At 41.3% G+C, this 21,081-nt stretch overlaps 1 protein-coding gene across 1 annotated transcript in view; it reads left to right on the forward strand.

The window, feature by feature from the left end:
• suclg1 (succinate-CoA ligase GDP/ADP-forming subunit alph) overlaps positions 1 to 21,081 on the forward strand; it is an 82,050-nt gene that overhangs the window by 45,581 nt on the left and 15,388 nt on the right. Inside the window, exons 3-7 of the mRNA XM_060828330.1 lie at positions 4,053 to 4,169; positions 6,566 to 6,778; positions 8,622 to 8,679; positions 11,082 to 11,165; positions 12,616 to 12,767. Of these exons, the coding sequence (XP_060684313.1) occupies positions 4,053 to 4,169; positions 6,566 to 6,778; positions 8,622 to 8,679; positions 11,082 to 11,165; positions 12,616 to 12,767 (624 nt within the window). The remainder of the gene's footprint in view (positions 1 to 4,052; positions 4,170 to 6,565; positions 6,779 to 8,621; positions 8,680 to 11,081; positions 11,166 to 12,615; positions 12,768 to 21,081) is intronic.

Below are 21,081 nucleotides of genomic sequence, written 5' to 3' on the forward strand. Positions count from 1 at the left end.
TCTTCAACTGCAATTCAGTACTGCACTGATGTGTCAAGCAACTTGACTATTGATCAAATCTTTTGGTTGGCATGAGTGGACTGTCTTCTGAAAGCATTGCCAATGGTTCTAGGCTGACTTACTTACAGAATTGTATATATTTAATGCACAAGAAGCCATCCAGCCCATTGTGTCTTTACTGGATGAAATAGAGTTGTTCAATTTTCCAGCTATTCGCAACTCTTTGTATTAAGGCACTTGAAGTTCATTTCCAAGGATTTTTAAAAATGTGCTGCAAGTTTCTGGTCTCTCACCCATTTAGATAGCAAATTCCTGACCTGCAGCACCTCTGCTGTTCACCTCTAATCCTTCTATTGATTGCCTCTCTTCATTCTGTCTAGGCCCCTCTTAACCACCTCTACTCAGCTTCCTCTGTTCTGTAGAAAATAACTTTAGCCCATCCACTCTTTTCTCTTAGGTAATATTCTCCATTCCTGGCAACATCCTTATAAATCAGATCCGGCTTTGATCTCATTGAATGGTAGAGCAAGGATGAAGGGCTACATCATCTATTCTTGTTCTTAAGTCCTATATTCTTAACTCTTCCCAGTACCTTTTCTTATGTGACCATATTGTTGGATCATTGGATCACATTAGTGTCCCACTTGAGATGGAACTACCTTGAATATGGCCAAGTAATAATGTCTTTGGACTAGCATTCCAGATGGCTAGGCTAATAGTCTGAGGTTATAGATTCAAATTCTATTGAGGTAGTCTTTAGAATTTAATTCATGAAGCTGGAAAGTAAAGTGAGTCTTCATAATGGTGCCAATGACTAAATCACCATTGATTGCTATAAAACTCCATCTGGTTTGCTGATGTCCTCTTAGGGAAGGAAATTTGCCATTCTTAGCAGGTTTGGCCTACTTGTAATTCTAGACCCACAACTATCAATGTAACCTTAGCCATTCAGTTTAAGAGCAATTCGAGATACGGAACAAATGCTGGCTCTGTCAGTGATGCCCATGTCCCTTGGAAGAGTATTAATAAACTAGATGTGGGTCTAATCTATTCCCATGCAATGACACACGTGCTCATTTTATTGCATAAGTTGTACATCATAATTGGTACAAAATATTGGACTTCTCTCAACTTTTTTGTGGGGACAGGTATTCAAGCCTTTTGTCTTTGTAATTTATAGGTAGGACTGACTTGCATTGACTTTGTGTGTTTACTATCAGAGATTGTACTGAATTTGGTCCATATTGACATATAGAGCTGTGGGAGGCAGATTAATACCAATGGGGCTTCTTGAGGATCATTTCTGCTCATGCTCTGTATAAATAACTGAGATGGTGACAGAAGTTAACCTGTATAAATTTGCAAATGACTCCAAATAGACAATCGTTTAAATCATAAGGAACATAGAAACAAAACATGAGACATCTGGATGGAATGGACAGAGGATGCTTAAATGGCAAACAGCATTTAACATTGCCAAAAAGCAAGTTAGAGACCAGAAAAGTAATGTTGGGAAGTTAAACACAACATCTGGGGAATTGTTGACAGGCCAATAGTATGGTTGCATACCTTACATGTTTGTGTGTCTCTAGAGCAGTTCCATATCTTATTAATTTATGCCCAAAGCTTCACTGAATAGTCTGCCACACATTTACCGTTTGCTTTGTAAAGCAGTACACTGTTAAATAGCACCTTCACACTTCCACCGTTGAACTTACTTGTGGCCATTTCCAGTTTTATGCAGGTGAGAATTAATTTGTTCAGTAGTGAACTGTGCGAGTGTTTTAAGTATAGAATGGTGGTCTTTTATTGCTGAGTAAGCTGTTGGGCCAGCTGAAGAAAATAGGTTTTGACATAAAAAGCCTATTTGTAACTTTGTGCAAAAGGTTTACTTTTAAGATTGTCTCTTTGATGTTTGACATGTAAAATGGAAAATCTCTTGTGAGTTTATTTACTGTTTTTTTTCATTTTTTAAATTTCTTTTAAGATTTTCTATCAGTTATATTTTGATTCTGTTTATTTATTCTTAAGAAGTCTCGGGGCTGAATCTCATTTTCTTTTGACTGAGTGTGAGATATACCAAGTTTTTGTTTGAAAGATTTTCACCATGAAGCCCGGTGAGATTTCTAACCGTAAATTGCAGAACATGCCTCACTAACTACCTACCCCCGAACTATGGTGTCCTGCAGGACTGATATCTAGCCCTATTTACCATGCAAATTTTCCTAGAACAGCTTGCCACTCATGAGACATTCACCAAAAGACCAGCATTTGTGGTGCCTGTGCCATAGATAAAAGCACATTGTGCACGTGGATAAGCACTGGCAATGCAAAGCTGCCCTGCTCAGTCAAGGGCAGACTTGGATGATGTTAGCGCATGGGAATGTGGCTCTGCATTTCTTTGGGGACCTGAAGGCCCGGGTTGAAGAGATGACGAGGCCTCTTCATGGAGGCCTGGTAGAGGAGGCTGCATCACGAGGACCTGGCAGCCTGGCCTGATGTTGCTACCTAATCAGTGCTGTCTTGAGGGTGCAGATGAACTTTAGCAGTGACTCTCTCCACAATGCCATAATAAGTACCACACTCTGTTTTTGCTCTGGTATCTCTCTATCAATTGTTATAAAACTCCATCTGGTTTACTCATGTCCCTTTAGAGAAGAAAATTTCCCATCCTTACTTGGTCTGGCCTTTTTGTGATTTTAGACCCTCAGTAATGTTGTCAAATCATAGCCAATTAGTTCATGAACAATTTGGGATGAGGAAGAAACGCTGGCTCTTTCAGAAATGCCTACGTCCCATGAAACAGTACTGACCAACTAGGCTGAACATCTAATCTAATCGCAAATGTTACACCAAAATTCATTTTATTGCATCAGTTTTATTGGCTGAGGATGAAAGTAGGGAGATCTCCGGGAGAATTGGCAAGACTGCCTCCAGTACCCACCCAGTCCCCCCCCACCCCCAACCCACCAGCAGCATCACCTCAAATACTGACACCTGAGCACAGTCTGGTGAGCACCGCACTGTGAAAGCTCTGCTGGCTTGGGGAAAAATGCTACAGGCACTTGTAGGACTGTCAGAAACCAGACATCTGCTGGAACCCTCGGTCTGCTTTACAGCCTTACATACTTGAACTTCATGTCCAAACCATTAGTGCTCAGGACCTGAGGTGCAAAACAGGAGGACAGAGGAAAGCTGGTGAACACCAGTGGTACCCAGCCAAAGGAGGAAGGTCGCACTGACAACTCAGAAATCTCCCCTTGGGACACTGCAGAGGTGACCGGGTCTTCCACATCCGTCCTCCCTGCTCTGCCTCTGACCTTTGGAACTTTAAGTTCAGGAGGATCAAGAAGATCCTCACCATGCATCCTCCTCCCAGACACAAACACCATCGAGGTCATTGACTGCTGGGCCAGCACGCTCCACCCCAGCTGCAAAATCAGAGAGTACACAAAGGTGCAGTAGGTGGAGAGAAGGTCATTGACAAAGCAGCTGAGATGGTTGGACCTGGGACACTGCCCTGAGAAACTCTTGCAGAGGTGTTCTGGAGATATGACTGGCATCCAGCAACTGGAATCATCTTCTGTGATGTGCTATCCTGCATTCAACTAGAGTTGAACTTCTAGCCTGATGATCTTATTCGAATGGGTATATGCCCATCCATAAGGTTGCAAAATCTGCTGCTGGTGGCATCCATGTGGTATAGTGCACCTATCCTTTGTCCCTTCAGTTTTGTGCTGAATTAGTTGCTATCAGCTCAGGCGGTAGCTGGTGCGATATAACTTAACTCAATTGGGTTGGATGTAAAATCAAAGATGATTTTTTTATGTCTGCTTACACTCCGTGAAAAGTGCATGATGTGATCAGCAGGACCTTGCCTGGCTGTACGATCGTTCTCCCCTCAATTACATGCAGGCGCTCTGTGGCTCACAGGTGTATAAAATTATTTGGATAAAGTCTCAGAGGAGACCACGTCGGACGACTTAAAGTGTAATATTGTTGAGTATATTTGGATGTTAATTTAATTACATATTTTTCTCTTTATATTCCAGGGAACCTTCCATAGCCAACAGGCTTTGGAATATGGCACGAACCTTGTAGGAGGAGTGTCACCTGGGAAAGGGGGTAAAAGCCACTTGAATTTGCCTGTCTTCAACTCTGTTAAAGAGGTAAATACAGTCAAGTTAACATTTACGATGGTATCTTCTCACCAAAGAAGATTCTACCCTTTCTATAAATGTTACAAATATCTATACAAATGTGAAAGAGTCAAGAAAAATTTGGAATGTATAGCAAATTTCTAACAATTTCTGCAATTTACACATGATGAGGCTTGTAGGAAATTCTGTAGGAGTAACACACAAAATAAAATGTAATCAGCACAGCCCTGAGCTGTCTAACAAGTTCAGAATCAATCTTGAGTTATTTTGGAGTATATTGGTGATCGTCTTGTTGCCTCGGCCAACTCTGCACAGACTGTGGAGTGTTTGCTGCAGGATCACCTCATGCAAGCCAGAATTTTGGTTTTGTATGTCTCAAATAGAAATGGCAACTATGGAGACAGCTTCAAATCCTAATATTATTTTCATACAGTTGACTGGGAAGCCTGGCTCTCTCAGCAGTTAAAATGGGAGATTTTGCAGCGTCTTTCTCAGTGAAATCTCCTCACAACCCCATCTATCTCCACACCCACTTCTTTTGTTATCTCACCACACCCAATATTTGCAATTCTCACAGCGGGATCGCAGCAATAGAACTTGTTGCTGAAATGTTTGGGAGACCTTGGTTTGCTGACCGTTAATTCAGAGTTTTGAGTTGTTAAGCTTCATTCTGATGGAAGCCATTTGTCCCGAGAATGGGATTACATTGGCGTTAAAAAAAGAAGTGTTGTAACCTTGACCAGTGATTGTTAAATGGCATTAAGTTGACTGTAATAGCAACAATTTTGCTTAAACCTTTAAGCACAATTCACAAAATTTGAGCTGAAAATAATTGAATGAAACCCGATGTCATCAAATAGATTCGTGACTTAAATTTATGCCAATAAAAGCTTGAACTCCTGTAACACCTTCAAAGAAAGAAACACTTCCCAAGATGATTAACAGAAGAGTCAGGAAGACTTTGAGACATCCAGGCAAGGCAGGTATTAAGAATGGTGTTCGAGCCTTGGTTGAAGATGTGGCTTTTAAGAAGGGCTGTAAACTCTGAGGAGATTCCAAAACATTGAGCTTAATTGGCTGCAGTGGGGCAAAAGGCTAGAGTCAGAAGTGGAGCGTTCTTTGGGGATGAGCAGGGGAAAAGATTCTGGGTCTGAAGGGAATTCGTGATATCAAGAGATGGTGAGGCGATTGCCCAGTGGTTTATTCATGGAATGTGTTGGGGACCCAGGTTTTGAATCGTGTCGTGGCAGATGGTGGAATTTTGAATGCACTTTAGAGTCTGGAATTAGGAGTCTAATGATGACCATGCATCCATTGTTGATTGTCAGAAAAACCCACCTGGTTCACTAATGTCTTTTAAGGAAGGAAACTGCCATCCTTACCTGGTCTGGCCTACAAATGACTCCAGATCCCAGGAGTGTGGTTGACTCTTAACTGCTTTTTGGGAAATTAGAGATAGGCAGTCCATACTGGCCTAGTCAGTGATGTCCTCATCCTGTGAATTAATAAAAAAAGATAACTAGGGAAGCAGTGGCGTACCAATATTATCAGTGGATGAGTAATCCAGTGACTTAAAATAATGCTTTGCAGACACTTGACATTCAGTGGCATTGTCATTGTTAAACATCACCTGCATCAACATCCCACAGCTCACTGCCATCTTCTCAAGGGCAGTTCGTAATGAGTAATAAATGCTCAGCAATGACACCCACCTTCATGAATAAAATACAGAGTTCTAAATTCGAGGCACTGATGAGAGGAGAGGTGATTGGTGAGTGGAACTTGATACCAAATGGGTTGCATGCAGTAAAATGTTTTGGAAGAACTAGAGTTTGTGGGAAGCAAAAGGTGGGAGGCCGATCTGGGAAGTATTGAAATAGTTGAGCGTGGATGTGTTAATGACAGGGCTGTAGGATTCAGCAGCATGAACTTTATGGATTTCATTAGTCTCAATATAGTGCATGCTGTGTTTAACTTTTTAATAACAGTTTTGTTCTACTTGATTGTAATTATATATTCTATATGTATGTTTAATTATATATTATTACGTACTGAACTATTATAGTAAGCGGCTTGTGTTTAGTTATATTGATGTTTTCCTCAACAATCCCATTGTACAACATGCATTTTCCCCCAGCTACAAATGTGGGGCTGCCAATCTGTTCTTCAGTTAGCAGTTAAGATGTTTACTAAAGTGACTAAGGCTGTTTTTTTTCTTCTGTTTCTCATGTAGCTTCTTTTAAGTAGTCTGTTTGAGAATGGAAACTCAATGCATCAACCATCTTGAGCAAATATACCCTGTATCTATCAGATTGTTATAGCATGAAAACGGAAAGAGTTAACAATGTAAAGTTTGTAAATTGCTACCAGTAAATAATCACTTCACTTCATCTTTATACTTTTAGGCCAGAGAGAAAACAGGAGCTGATGCATCTGTTATCTATGTCCCTCCCCCCTTTGCTGCTGCTGCTATTCTGGAGTCGATAGATGCTGAGATACCACTGGTGGTCTGCATCACTGAAGGAATTCCACAGCAGGACATGGTACGGGTGAAACATCGGCTTACTCGCCAGAATAAGACTCGCCTCATTGGTCCCAACTGTCCAGGAGTGATCAATGTAAGTGCCTTGAATAAGTGATTGACGTCATTTAGTTTAACTGGTAAAGTTTCATTGATTGGAGTGTTTATTTCTACGTTTTAAAAAGTAATCCTTTATTGTTTCAGCATGATGCAGCATGAAGTTAGATTAAGAGGAAAGAATTTTTAGTGCAGTCCGTCAAGGACCAAATTGTAGACAGTCAATTGTAGCAACATAAACACTCTTGCAGCTTTAGATAGGATGTAAAGATGTTGCCATTGGACAAGGATGTAGAAGGTCAGACGTCACACAACGCCAGGTTATCTTCCAATAGGTTAATTTGAAATCACATGCTGTCAAAGCACTACTCTTTCATCTGATGAAGGAGCAGGGCTACGAGAGCTTGTGAATTCAAATAAACCTTTTGGACTATAACCAGGTGTCATGTGACTTCTAGCTTTAGATAGGATATTTTTGATTTTTGTTTTCACAATTATGAAGGCAGTGATTTGTGCAAGGGTATCAGTCTGATCCACTACTCTGCCAGAATTGTTATTCGCCATGTGTGAATTACATATAGTTCACATAGAACATAACAGTGCAGTACAGGCCCTTCAGCCCTCGATGTTGCATCGACCTGAGGAACCAATCTGAAGCCCATCTAACCTTCCCTATTCCATTCTCGTCCATATGTTTATCCACTGACCATTTAAATGCCCTTAAAGTTGGCGAGTCTACTAGACTATTACATGCCTTTTTAACCACATGATCATCAGTGTCAACCCAGAGATTGACCTCCTACACAAGTAGACAGCAGAAATCTAACATTAAAAATTAAAAATGATGGCAGCATCTGTGGGGAGAAAAGCTTCCAAATCTGATGTTCACCAAATTTTCCACATAAAACCATTCCAATTGGACTTATTGTCAGAACAGAGAGCAGCTGGCTATATACAAATTGTAAGTACATGATCTAAATAAAATCATGGAATCCCTACGGTGCAGAGATGCGCACACAATACACAACACACCACCACCATCCCTGTATGTCCACTGGCCAAACCACCTGGCTACACATCCCTGGGCACTATGGGCAATTTAGCACAGCCAATCCACCTAACCTGCACATGTTTGGACTGTGAGAGGAAACTGGAGCATCTGGAGAAAACCCAAGCAGACTCATGGAGAATGTGTGAACTGCATGCCAGATGGTCACCCGAGCGTGGAATCGAACCCATGTCCCTGATGCTGTGAGGCAGCAGTGCTAACCACTGATCCACCATGTTACCCTAAAATAGTTGGGGGTATTGGTTAATTAAAAGGTTGCAAACTTCACAATAGCCAACTGTAAACACAAATTCATAGAAATTGGTGATTTGCGGACAAGTACTGGACAAAAAGCGATCATTAAAGATGCCAGATTGAGCTGCTTGAAAACCCAAGTACTTCTCCTGTAATGTCTGCCTTATCCAGGACTCAAGTCTGAAACTAGGTCAATGATTCTTGATGCTCTTGGAGCAACGAAGAATGGGTAACAAATCCAGCTTTGTCAACATTGCCTAGACCCCGCGGGGGAAAGAAAAATATCATGCTTGAAGGCTGAAATGTATTGTTTCTCCTGCCTTGTATGTTGTGGTGATCTGCTGTTTAGTCATGAATGCTCTGTAACTGGCTGTTATGTATCATTTATTAATTACATTAGTTTGAGTGGCTAACATTTGATTTCTTTTGTCTTTTCCTTCTTTTTGGCATGTTTGTTTATTTGAAGTGCATTGATTAAAGCTTGCTATCTTTTATGCTTCCCTTTTGTATTTTGCTCATTTGATTTTTGCGTGCAGATACTGACTTGCCTTTACCCCTGAATTAATTCATTCCTCCTCAGCCTGGAGAGTGTAAAATTGGAATCATGCCTGGGCACATCCATATGAAAGGTCGAATTGGTGAGTACTGGATGAAAATTGGCTTCTATTTCTACTTGAGATTCGTGGTGTTGTAATGTACAGTGTGGAAAGTTTCAACTCATCTGGACATGCATTTAATCTGGGAATTGTGAGGGAAACGTGGTGCTAAACCAAATGAGAGATTAAAAATTTTGAAAATGAGGTTCCCTTAAAGATTAGGGGAAATAGACAAGTGGCTTTCAATTCCAAATCTTTCAAATGTACATGAAAAGCTGAAGATAAAGCTACTCCTACAGAACATAATTTCATAATCATCAGTGATTCGCTGATACCAACATCAAGATGCCTTCGATGTCTAATAGACTATTGAGTGTTAGGAATTTACTCCATAGAAACGGCATTGCAACTGAGGCTGTCACCTGATTTCCACTTAAAGATGCTTTCCAACAGAGGTCAATGAATTGTGATTGAATTTCTCCATTCAGTCTCCAGTATCAAAATGAATCCCTGTTGCAATTGATGAGCAAACCTCATATTGAACTCGGCTGTACAGAAAGGAGAAATGGATTCTTAGTCTTTACTGAATTAGAACATTCACTCAAAAGACTGTCCTGCCTTCGTTGATTCTTATGCTGTAGGTTAAGTCAGGAAAGTATTTGGGTTTCTGCTCTGACTCCAGGACATTTGTTGTCTTCATTTGATGACAGAATTGTGTTCAGCTTGAGGTGGCTACCAGAGTTGATTAGCTTAGGCTCTGTTGTTTCACAGTGACCAGGAGCTTCTGTCTAATTGTCTGAATCCCTTGTCACCGTAAAAGTTCCAAACCAGCATTTGGACCTCTTTGTCAACTGAAAGTCTCCTTCCATTCTTTTATGGCCAAGCACCTTGTGATCACAACAAGGTTTTCCTCCAACTCTGTACAAGGCTCCCTAGTAGTTGCCATGACTCCTTTGTACTCCGCTTTTCACCAACCTACACAGATCTGTGGTTGGTTTCTAGTGGACAAATTATACTTTTTGAAAACTTGGACAATTGCACCTTTTAGCAGCCCTTCAATTGAGGCAGATCGCAACTACAACAGCAGCCCATTTGGTCAAAGGGAGTATAACCAACAGACTTTGACATGTTCAAAATATGCTTCAGGTTCACTCAGGTGGAGCTCTGCATTACACCCGAGCAAGAATGGTCATGGTGTATTGTAGGCCTCTCCAGTGAGTGATATTGTACAGTATACGACTTGGATGTTAGTATCATGGCCAGAGAGACGGATAGCAAGAAGTCAAGGAATAGGGTGTGGCGCTGAACAAAGTTACTGAAGTATAAAAGGTAGCCACAGTTCTGTAGAATGTCTTTACCATTTAGTGATGCTGTCCTAAGATAAGGCCAACTCCATGGCCATGTCTTGTGAGCCCACTCCAAGTGCTTTAGTACATTTAGCTGCGAAGAGACAGCAGCATTGTTGTTTTCATTCTCGAGTAGAGCCCATTTTTGGCCATCTGTTTCAGGGTTAGCTAACAGTTGGACAACATTTGCAGAGTTGGCACTGACTGTGTAATAATGTCATATCTAAAATACCGGAAACTGCACTATAGACTTCCTACCTCCCCATTTTATTCTCCAAGAGCCTTATTGTTTTGTTCACCCACACTGGCCCACCTCCGACCTCATACTTCTCTTGGTGCCTGCTGTGACTCTTTTTATTTTACAACAACCCCCCCTCTGCCATCCCACCCCACCTCTGCGCCGACCTAAAATTGAAAGATCAGGGCTACCTTTATGGACATCACAAAAACAAATTGCTGGAAAACCTCAGCAAGTCTGTCAGCATCTGTGGAGATGAAGCAAAGTCAACCAGAAACCTCTCTGCTTTCTCTCCACATATGCTGTGATGGACCTGCTGAGTTTTTCCAGCAATTTCTGTTTTTGTTCCTGGTTTCCAGTGTCTGGAGTTCTTTTTTTTTAAAATGGATGTCACAGTTGGAGAGTATCCAACAGGAGCATGAAAATTCAGGTCTGAGCCCCACGGCACTGCCCACCAACATGGATCAGCCCCTTCAGAGGAGCAAAGGGAAATGTTAGCTTGCGGCTTTTCTTTTAATTCATAGGCTTGGCAGCACATTTCAAAGCACATTTGTTAGACATACCTCTTGCCGTCATCAGGGATCAACTAAGAGCTAACCACATTGGTATGGAGTTGCACTTAAGGCTACAACTTTTAAATCCTTAGCAAGAATTGGTGATCTGCCTGTGCTTTTCCAATCTAACAGGTATCAAACCTGAGCTCTTCATGCTATGTGGCAGATCACATGGGATATGTTCATTGACCCAAGATAATTGAAATAGGCAACATAATGGAGATTGGAGATTACGGCATTGTAACCATTAAACTACTTCAGTGGGGTATTTTTGTGTTTTCTGTAAATGAGTGTATTTATGTTTAGGTATTGTTTCAAGATCTGGTACGCTAACGTATGAAGCAGTTCACCAGACGACACAGGTTGGCCTGGGCCAGTCTCTCTGTATTGGTAAGTCACAAGATTTCATTCCAGGGCTGAACCTGTTTTGCATTCTGTGTGTTGCTACAAGTGCAGTTGTGCCAAGAAATCTGTGTTGAAACAATTCAATCGCGGTCACGCTCTCATGGAGTTCTCACAGCTATGAGTACAGGTGTGTAGATTCAAATTATGCCACAATTTCATGATTTGCAGCTTCTTTGTTTGTTTCTTTAAGCCAGCTTAGGGAAAGTCGCAAGTATTTCTAGGCCCGGACATGACTGGCCCACAGCTTTCCACAAGAATAGCTGCCAGCAGCACAAAGCCTATGCATAATAAAACAGCAATATAAACTCTGTCACTGATGTATCATCTGCCACTTTTAGAGTCTGTGTCATCTGTGCATTGCGTGATGTTTTTTGAGCCTTCCTTGCCTCTTGATATACATCCTTTCTTCTCCTGTAAATGTTATATGGTTCACACTAATTAAGCAGTTCAAAGGCGTGTTTTCTCAGAATTAAAGTAGTGTTTCACAACTTGGCAGACATAGTATTCCAAATGAATATTTGCTATTGCCTGATTTAGTTGTGATTTCAATAGCACTCCGCTTTGCGGTGTTCAGCACCACTGTTCTCAAGTGAATGAAACTATGATGGGAATCTGATAAAATCCATTTTAAGATCTTATTTTAACTTAATTGTTTCTGCATTTAATATCTGTCCTTGATACCACTGCTGCTCCCCGCTCACCTTCATGTGGGCTGGAAAGGAAAATCCAGATGTTTTAATTCCCTAAAATGCCTTGCCTGAATACTGCTGCAGTTGGCTGCATGTATGCTACAGAATACTGAAAAGTGATTTTAGATTCCCAGAAGGAACCAGGAATATGGCTAATTGTTGTGCTGGTTTAGGAGCATGCTGTGCTGTTGGAATGATGATTACTGCTCTGCTTTCTTCGTCAAGGTAGTCGTTTTTCCTGCTACTCCCCACAGGATTGGTGAAAACTAATCGATCATGCGACTGCTGTTTTGACGATCTATCATGATGTGTGACATAATTTTTTAAAAAAAAATTCTGAGCCCTGTAGACTTCAAATTTGGACAGTGAGTGCAGAATATTAATGAAAAAGATGGAACCAGAAACAGAAATTACTGCAAACATCTAGCAGGTCTGGCAGTACTTCTGGAGAGAAAACACTTCAGAACCCTTCCCCAGAACAGCTGCTGAACCTGAAACATTGGCTCTGTTTTCCCTCCACAGATGCTGCTAGATGTGCTGAGTTCTCCCTGCAATTATTGTTTCTGGTTTCAGCATCTGTAGTTCTTTGTTTTCTTTGTTTTGAGAAAAGGAAGGGTTTGACTGACAACCTCGGAAAGAAACAAACTTGAAGATTTCTTCTCTAAACTGAGCAGGCAGTGAAATATTCATGTTCATTTTTAATTTTTATATAAGACTTCACCTTAATTTGGCGATTTAAATCCTAGGTATTGGTGGAGACCCTTTCAATGGAACAGACTTCATTGATTGCCTTGATGTCTTCCTGAAGGACCCCAAAACAGAAGGCATTATTCTCATTGGAGAGATTGGTGGAAACGCAGAGGAGAACGCAGCAGATTTTTTGAAACAGCGCAACACGGTGTGTACGGCACTTTTAATTCGTCATTTAATTAATCAATTGTTTTCTTGATTCGGAATGAAAACCATGCGTTTGTTTGTGATCTTGCCATGTTCAGCAGTAGGATTGGATAATCAGCTGATAAACTGAAGAACTTTGAGACTCGGTGCTGAATCAGAATGTTCCCAGTTTGATGCTGGGAGCCAGTTAACCTCAAATTCCCTGGATTAATCACCAGCTCCTTCAGCAGGAAAAGAGAATGAAAAATATTATTTGAAAGTAACATGTTTTCATTTGATTCTTCTCAACACAATCTGGTCGCAGTGGTTGAAGAGGATTGAAGTGACTACGCCACAATAATGCTGCAGTATAGTATGAACATTTTCAGTGACTGGTGGGAGTTGAGGTGATATTTCTCACATGCATGGTAGGATGCAAGGATGCTTACGCAGAGAGGATTCAGCAGGGAGGAGAGTCAGTTAACATCTGTAAAGAAAACAGAGGGCTGATGTTGAAGACCATAGCATTAGTGAATTGATGCAGGCCAAGGAGAGAAAATATGACCCTTCCAGAGCAGGATAAACACAATACTTAAGCTGCTGAGAAAGGGAGGAGGGCAGCTGTGAATGTGGAAGTATAACTACTAAGGTATGATGAGGGTCTCCATGCGAAGACTCTACTTTTTAAGATTTCTTCATTTTTTTTTTCCCTTGTTTTTTCTTTATTTGGGTAACATGAAGGATGAAGCGAAGATCTGTCTGTTAATTCTTACATTGCCATAGAAACATACATAAAGGCTATTTGGCCATTTGAGCATACTCTGCCATTTGACCTGATCATGGCCAATCATCAAGGTTATCCTCCTGAGTAGTATGGGTGTCAGCCCTGAATCCTTGGTCAGGTGTTGAAGATCAGCAGTATTCTGTATAGTTCTGTGGATATTTAAGTTTTACCTGGTACCAACTAATGCCTAAACCTCTCACTGTTGGAATTTCTCTTATGGTCAAATTAATGCTTTGCAGCTTGGCTTCAAGCTCCTGATTTTTTTTGCATCAGCAAGATAGAAGCGATTACAATACAAATTAAAACATAGATATAGGAGACAAAGGGTGATAATGGATTGCTTTGTGATTGGAAGCCTGTCACCAGGGTGGACCTTTGCTATTTGTTATTACATTAACTACTTGAATGTGAATGTAGAATGTATAATTAGTAAGCTTGTAGATGTCATGAAAGTTTGATGTTTTTCGTAGTGAGGAGGAACACTCTGGCTCCAGTCTGTTATTAATCAGCTGGTAAACTGGCAGAGTAATGGTAGATGGAATTTAATCCTGGTAAATGAGATGTAATGATTAGGTCAAATAAGAGAATGGCATACACAATGAATAGTAAGTGTCTACGGAGTACTGAGGAACAAAGGGACCCTGGTGTATGGGTCCACAGATCCCTGAAGGTGTCAGCACACATAGTCAGGATGATGAAGAAAGCATACATGATGCTTGCCTTCATTAGATAGGGCAGAAAATATGGGATCAAGGAAGTCTTGTTACAACTTTCAAAACATTGATTGGCTACTGTGAATATTGTGTGCAGTTCTGATCACTACACTGTTGGAAAGATGTGGTTGAACTAGAGAGGTGCAGAGGAGATATTCACCAGAATGTTGCCTGGGATGAAAAGTCCAAGAGCGAGTAGAGACTGGATAGACTGCGTTTTTATTCTTTGGAATAGACTAGGCTAGGAGAGGATCTGATTGAGATACCCACAATTATTAGAGGCATAGACCAAGTAGAGTGTGAGAAACATTTTCCCATGGCAGACTAAGCCTAGAGGGCATATGTTTAAGGTTTAGGGTGTAGGTTTGTTCGCTGAGCTGTAGGTTTGGTATCCAGACGTTTCATTACCTGGCTAGGTACATCATCAGTGGCGACCTCCAAGTGAAGCGAAGCTGTTGTCTCCTGCTTTCTATTTATATGTTTGTCCTGGATAGGGTTCCTGGGGTTGTGGTGATGTCACTTCCTGTTCGTTTTCTGAGGGGTTGATAGATGGTATCTAGATCTGTGTGTTTGTTTATGGCATTGTGGCTGGAGTGTCAGGCCTCTAGGAATTCTCTGGTATGTCTTTTGCTTAGCCTGTCCCAGGATAACTGTGTTGTCCCAGTCAAAATGGTGCTTTTTTCATCCAAAAAAAGCCCACCTTTTCGACTGGGACAACACAGCTCGCCTGGGACAGGCTAAGCAACACATTTAACCAGCAACACGTTTTCAACAGTCTTCTGTCTTCCACACTGCATAGGCTTGTAAACAAAGAACTGAAAGGACTGTGGATGTTGAAAACCTGAAACGAAAGCTGAAATTGCTGGCAAAAGTCAGCAGGTCTAGCAGCATCTGTGGAGGGAAATCTAGAGTTAACGTTTTGGGTGACCCTGTTCTCTACATATCATGGCTAATATGTTTCTCAACCTCATTCTCCTGCCATCTCTCTGTAATCCTTGATCCCTCCACTAATCAAGAAACAGGTGCAAGTGTTGCATTTGACCTGAATGGTGTGGGAAGTGGGGAGTGAGGCTTTGGAGAAAAGAGAGACACGATTTAAACGCTGCTCTGATCCCTATTTGGTGAATTCTCATGGATATGTCATGAGGCCTGTTTTGAATTCAGCCATGGTGGCATTCTTGATTGTAATCTGTTAATATTCAAGCCTGTGGGTTAAGTGTGGGACTATTGTTGACAGAGGTGTACTTTTGGCGGTACAGACTCAATGGGCCAAAGGGTCTCTTCTATACAGTACTGTATGATTCTATAATGTTCACTCCCTGGACTGAATGAAGTGTGGTGACTTGGGTTAGGAATGTCCACCTGGCCAGGAACCTTTAAGAAGATATGTTAAAAGAATATTGTAAAAGTAGTGGTGAGGATACAGAATTAAGCTTTCTCTTTTGTTAGGAAGGTGTCAACACCACAAGTTTTTGTTTTGGACATACATTTGAAACTAATGAGACAAATGTTCATGCAATGTTTGGCATTATACGACAGGTGAACAGTCAGTTTGGTTTATTTTCATGAAAATATTCTTATTGATGATTCTCACTGCAAAAGAAACCTGATTAATTCAGATAATGCATTCAAAACATCAAGTAACTCAGTTGGAAGTGGCATATAGGTTATGACCCCATATTTCAGTGTTTTAGGTTTTGATAGGCTGATGCATTTTGCTGTAACGAAAGACACGGAGTTAACAATGTGGCATTCGATAATATCACGGCTGATCTTTTCATGGACTCAGCTCCCCTTACCCACCCTTTCACCATCACCCTTCATTCCTTCATTGTTCAAAAGAAATCTACCTTCGCCTTAAAAACATTTACTGAAGTAGCATCAATTTCAAGAATAAAGACTTTTTTTTAATAAAGGGCATTTTTCCCTCCAACGTCCGAGGTTTAAGGATGACTTTATCGAGCTTTATAAAAACATGAGGGGCAAGGTACAGTAAATAGGCAGGGAAGGGGAGTCCAAAACTAGAGGGCATAGGTTTACGATGAGAGGGGAGAGATTTAAAAGGGACTTTGAGTGGCAACGTTTTCATGCAAAGATTGGTGCGTGTATAGAATGAGCCACCAGAGGAGCCACCAGTCCAAAGATGTGCGGGTCAGGTGAATTGGCCATGCTAAATTGCCCGTAGTGATAGGTAAGGGGTAAATGTAGGGGCATGGGTGGGTTGCGCTTCGGCGGGTCGGTGTGGACTTGTTGGGCCGAAGGGCCTGTTTCCACACTGTAAGTCTAAGTCTAAGGAAGTGGTGGAGGCTGGTGCAATTATAACATTTAAAAGGCATGTGGATGAGTACATGAATGGAATGGTTTAGAGGGATATGGGTCAAATACTGGCAAATGGGACTAGATAAATTTAGGATACCTAGTTGGCATGGACAGCTTGGACCAAAGGGTCTGTTTCTGTGTTGTACATCTCTGACTTTATAGAGCAATGCCAGATTTTTATTATAACCTGGTTCCAGGTTTTAAATGGATCACATCAATGAGTTTTGAACATGTTCAGTGCTAGCTAAATCCTGTCTGACAGCAGAACTAGAGCTACATACTGGAGACAACTAACAAGCAACATTGCATTGTATGTTTTACGGGTAGGATCATGTAATGGTATCTGATCTAGTAACCCAGACTTCAGATTCTGCCGTAGCAGTTTGAGAATTTCAATTCTGGAAATAAGCTGCCATCACCTGAAGTGAACACAGTGGTGTATTTGTTTCAAAGCTCAGCTAGTTCTTTAATGTCCTTTGTTAACACACCTAGACCTTTTTATTAGACCTTTTTATGCTCCATTTCAGGCCATCTTGGTTGAATCTTAATTGCCCCCTGAGGTGACTTCACAAACTACTTAACTGTATCAAGCTTTTACAATGTAGCCATTCCGGAGTTTCGCAGCTTCCTCATGCCAAATAGAGATGGACATTTCTGGCATTTATTGCCTACATTTCAGAATTAATCCAGAGAGGTAAAGCCAAGCTCCATACATGCCTCTGTACCCTTTCCAAGTTCATTATTGTTTTGGTTTAACTTCTATCCTGCATTAGCTGAATCTGAAGGATCAATAAATCTCCACAAATTTTGGTGTGTTACACTGACCCATAACTGCAAACCATTGTGAACTGTCAATTTGATAATCTTCTTTATCAGACTAGAGGTTCAAATACTTTTAACTTACAAGTTTAAGAAGTGTGGAGGGACACCAGTGGTAAGGGACTCATTAATGAGGAGAGTAGGCTAGTAGCCGTACGTGTGATTTCAGGCTGGTATATTGCTTCATGCCTGCCAGGGTCAAAAATGTCACAGAGCATTCTGGAGAAGGATGAGCAGTTAGCCCTTGGTGGTCCACTTTGGGGCGAATGACATGGGAAGCAAGAGAAATAAGGTTCTACGAGCAGCTTTTAAGTAATTTGGCTAGAAAATTTGAAAAGTAGGACTTTTAATGTAGACTCCTGATGCTAAGTGCAGTAGTAAGTTTAGGAATAGGATAGCGCAGATGAATTTGTGGCTGAAGAGGTGTGCAGCTGTGGGAAGATCTTTAGATTGCTGAAACATTGAGACGATTCCTGGGTAGGTGGGACCTGTACAAGATGAACAGCCAAATCTGAACAGGAACAGAACCAAAACCTTTGTGGGAAACTAAAGCTTTTTGGGGGTGGTTTTTCAAGATTGGCAGTGGGAATAGAATCTTGGCAAGTAGTTTGGAAGGAATAAAGGCTGAGATGGAATTAAAGGTAAAATGCGAGTAAGTAAATTTGAAAGGTAGAGGAAATGTAGGCCAAATAAGAAAAGTTAGCAATGCTGTTGGGATATATTTTAATGCAGTGACCCAGACAGTAGAGGAAGTAGGGCTTGCAGCATTGGTCAGGGAATGCAGTGATTGGGATGATCATCAAATGAGGGCACTCATTGGAAGTTAATAACACAAAAGGAACAAGCATTTTGTTGAGTGTACTACGCACCCCAAAACTGTCTGAGACATAAGAGATCAAATGCATCATCCAATTGCAGAGCAGTGTAAAAATAATAAGGCACTTGTAGTCAGGGATTGTTTTTACTGCAAGATGTTGATGGGGCATTTGATAACATGGAGAGAGGAAGAGAGCCACAGCTCAGACACACCCTGCCCACAGTTTGCTATCAGTGTGGGCAATATGAACTGACATTCTTTCTAACTTGGAGTCAAATATGTACAGACACCCGACTCCGATTACTCCGTGCAGCCAGGACTCTGCATATTCCGTGTGACTTAGTCGTCACTAGTTTATCCCAATCGTGCTATTGAAGAAGCTCAATTCACTGACCAAGTTTAAGGGCTTCAATTTAAGCTGTAGGGCCATTTTTAGAACACAAGGAAGCCATCTAGTCTGTGCTGCCTGTTTTTAGAGAGAACTATTCAGTCCCTTTTCTCACTCAGTCCCTTTCCCTTGCTCCTAGCCCTTTTAAGTTTATTTCCTTTGATTGCTTATTCAACTACATGTTTGAAATCATTGTCTGTTTCCACCACCGTTCACGAGGCAGCAAGTTCCGTGTCATTACCACTAGCAGTGTTTTTAAAAAAAACTCAATCCCACATGCTCTTGTGCTTGCCCAAAGCCCTGCATCTGTGTGCCTTAGTCCTGGAACCATCATCTAGGGGAACAGATTTTCCTTTTCTATCTTTTATGTAAGGTCAGAAATCACACAACAGGTTTATTTGAAATTGCCCACTTTCAGAGCAGCGCTCAAATAAACCCATTGGACTATAACCTGGTGTCATGTGATTTCTGACCTTGTTCACCTCAGTCCAACACTGGCACCTCCTCATCATGTCTTTATATAAGGCTGGCAGCTTTGTGGTTTGATTTTAGAAAAATCTCTTCTTGGAAATATTTCCTTTTCTGCACAGAGCATAAGGAATATTGTCTCCTCTTGAATTCAGTTGGCCTTTTATTCATTGTCAGATTCAAACTGTGGTCTGACAGAGAGATGACTAATATTTGTGTCTGTTTTACCTTCTTCAAGAGCTGTCTGCCCAGAAGGGCTGCCCAGTGGCTGTTCAGCATTTGATGCTAATTACACTAAAAATGGTTGTTGGCTAAAGAACCAGATGGTAACTCTGACTGTAACATTAATCTCAGTTACTGAGATTTCTCTCTGCAGACTTTAGCTTGAACCAAGTCCAGAGGAACAAGATGTCGATTTCTTTTGCTGCCTGACAGCTGTTGAGTGACAGAAGAAGATTATTTTAAGGCATGTTAGGGATGTACAAAGGGAGGTTCAGGTTTGACAGAACGCCTTTGGGGAACTGGATTCTCGACAGTTTTGTTGAAATTTCCTAATGATGTGAAAGGCCGAGTTTTCTAATGCAAGGTGTAGGTTTTTTGGAGTTGAAAGCCTTTAAGGAACTGGCTACAACCAGTGGACAGCTCCATAACCTCGTTGGCACAGTGCATCATGGTGCATTTAAGTCTGGAAAAGATTCCTTTTCCTGCTATAACGGTGTTCTGCATCTGTACAATGTTACTTCACCTATTCAGCCAAGGCCAGTGTGTTGTGGCCCAAGAAGAGATCAAAAGGTTCAGGTCCATAGTACCTTGAAAGTGGTGTCTGGTCACCCTGCACTAGGAAAATCTTGAGTTACAAGGATGTTACCAGGAGTGAAGGGTGTGAGTTATAGGGAGGTTGGGTTGACTCAGACATTTTTCCCTGGAGCATTGGAGATTGATGTGTGACTATATAGAGTTTTGTAAAATCATGAGGCATGTAAGCTGAATAACAACACATTTGGACAGGTACAGGAATAGGAAAGGATTAGAGGGACATGAGCCAAACACGGGCAGAGAGGTCTTGTTTAGTTTGGGAAACTTGGACAGCATGGATGAGTTGGACCAAGGAGTTTGTTTCCGTGCTGTCTGACTCTGAGATAATGCGAATAGATATGTCAGTAGAGACTGAAACGAATAAACGAGCAATCTTTATAATTCTATAATAATGGATAATATACCAACAGCACAAAAATATCCTTTTTCTTTATACCTTTTTCATTGCAACATCTCATAAGAAATGTGAAACTCTGTAGGGTGACTATGAGGTTATCTAGAGTCATAGAGATGTACAGCATAGAAACAAACCCTTCGGTCCAACCTGTCCATGCCGACCAGATATCCCAACGCAATCTAGTCCCACCTGCCAGCACCTACCCATATCCCAACAAACCTTTCCTTTTCATATACCCATCCAAATGCCTCTTAAATGTTGCAATTGTACCAGCCTCCACCACATCCTCTGGCAGCTCATTCCATACACGTACCACCCTCTGCATGAAAAAGTTGCCCCTTAGGTCTCTTTTATATCTTTCCCCTCTCACCCTAAACCTATGCCCTCTCGTTCTGGACTCCCCAACCCCAGGAAAAAGACTTTGTCTATTTATCCTATCCATGCCCGTCATGAATTTAAAAACCTCTATAAGGTCACCCCTCAGCCTCCAATGCTCCAGGGAAAACAGCCCCAGCCTGTTCAGCCTCTTCCTGTAGCTCAGATCCTCCCACCCTGGCAACATCCTTGTAAATCTTTTCTGTACCCTTTCAAGTTTCACAATATCTTTCCGATAGGAAGGAGACCAGAATTTGATGCAATATTCCAACAGTGGCCTAACCAATTTCCTGTACATACACAACATGACCTCCCAACTCCTGTACTCAATACTCTGACCAATCTGTATTGTTATATTCTAATTGGCTATGTTTTAAAATATATTTTTATCGTTTTACTTGGGAATCATTTGTCCTCTTGTGAAAAAAAGAGAAAAAAGC

Source organism: Hemiscyllium ocellatum, chromosome 1 (assembly GCF_020745735.1).
Source record: "Hemiscyllium ocellatum isolate sHemOce1 chromosome 1, sHemOce1.pat.X.cur, whole genome shotgun sequence".
Taxonomy (NCBI): domain Eukaryota; kingdom Metazoa; phylum Chordata; class Chondrichthyes; order Orectolobiformes; family Hemiscylliidae; genus Hemiscyllium; species Hemiscyllium ocellatum.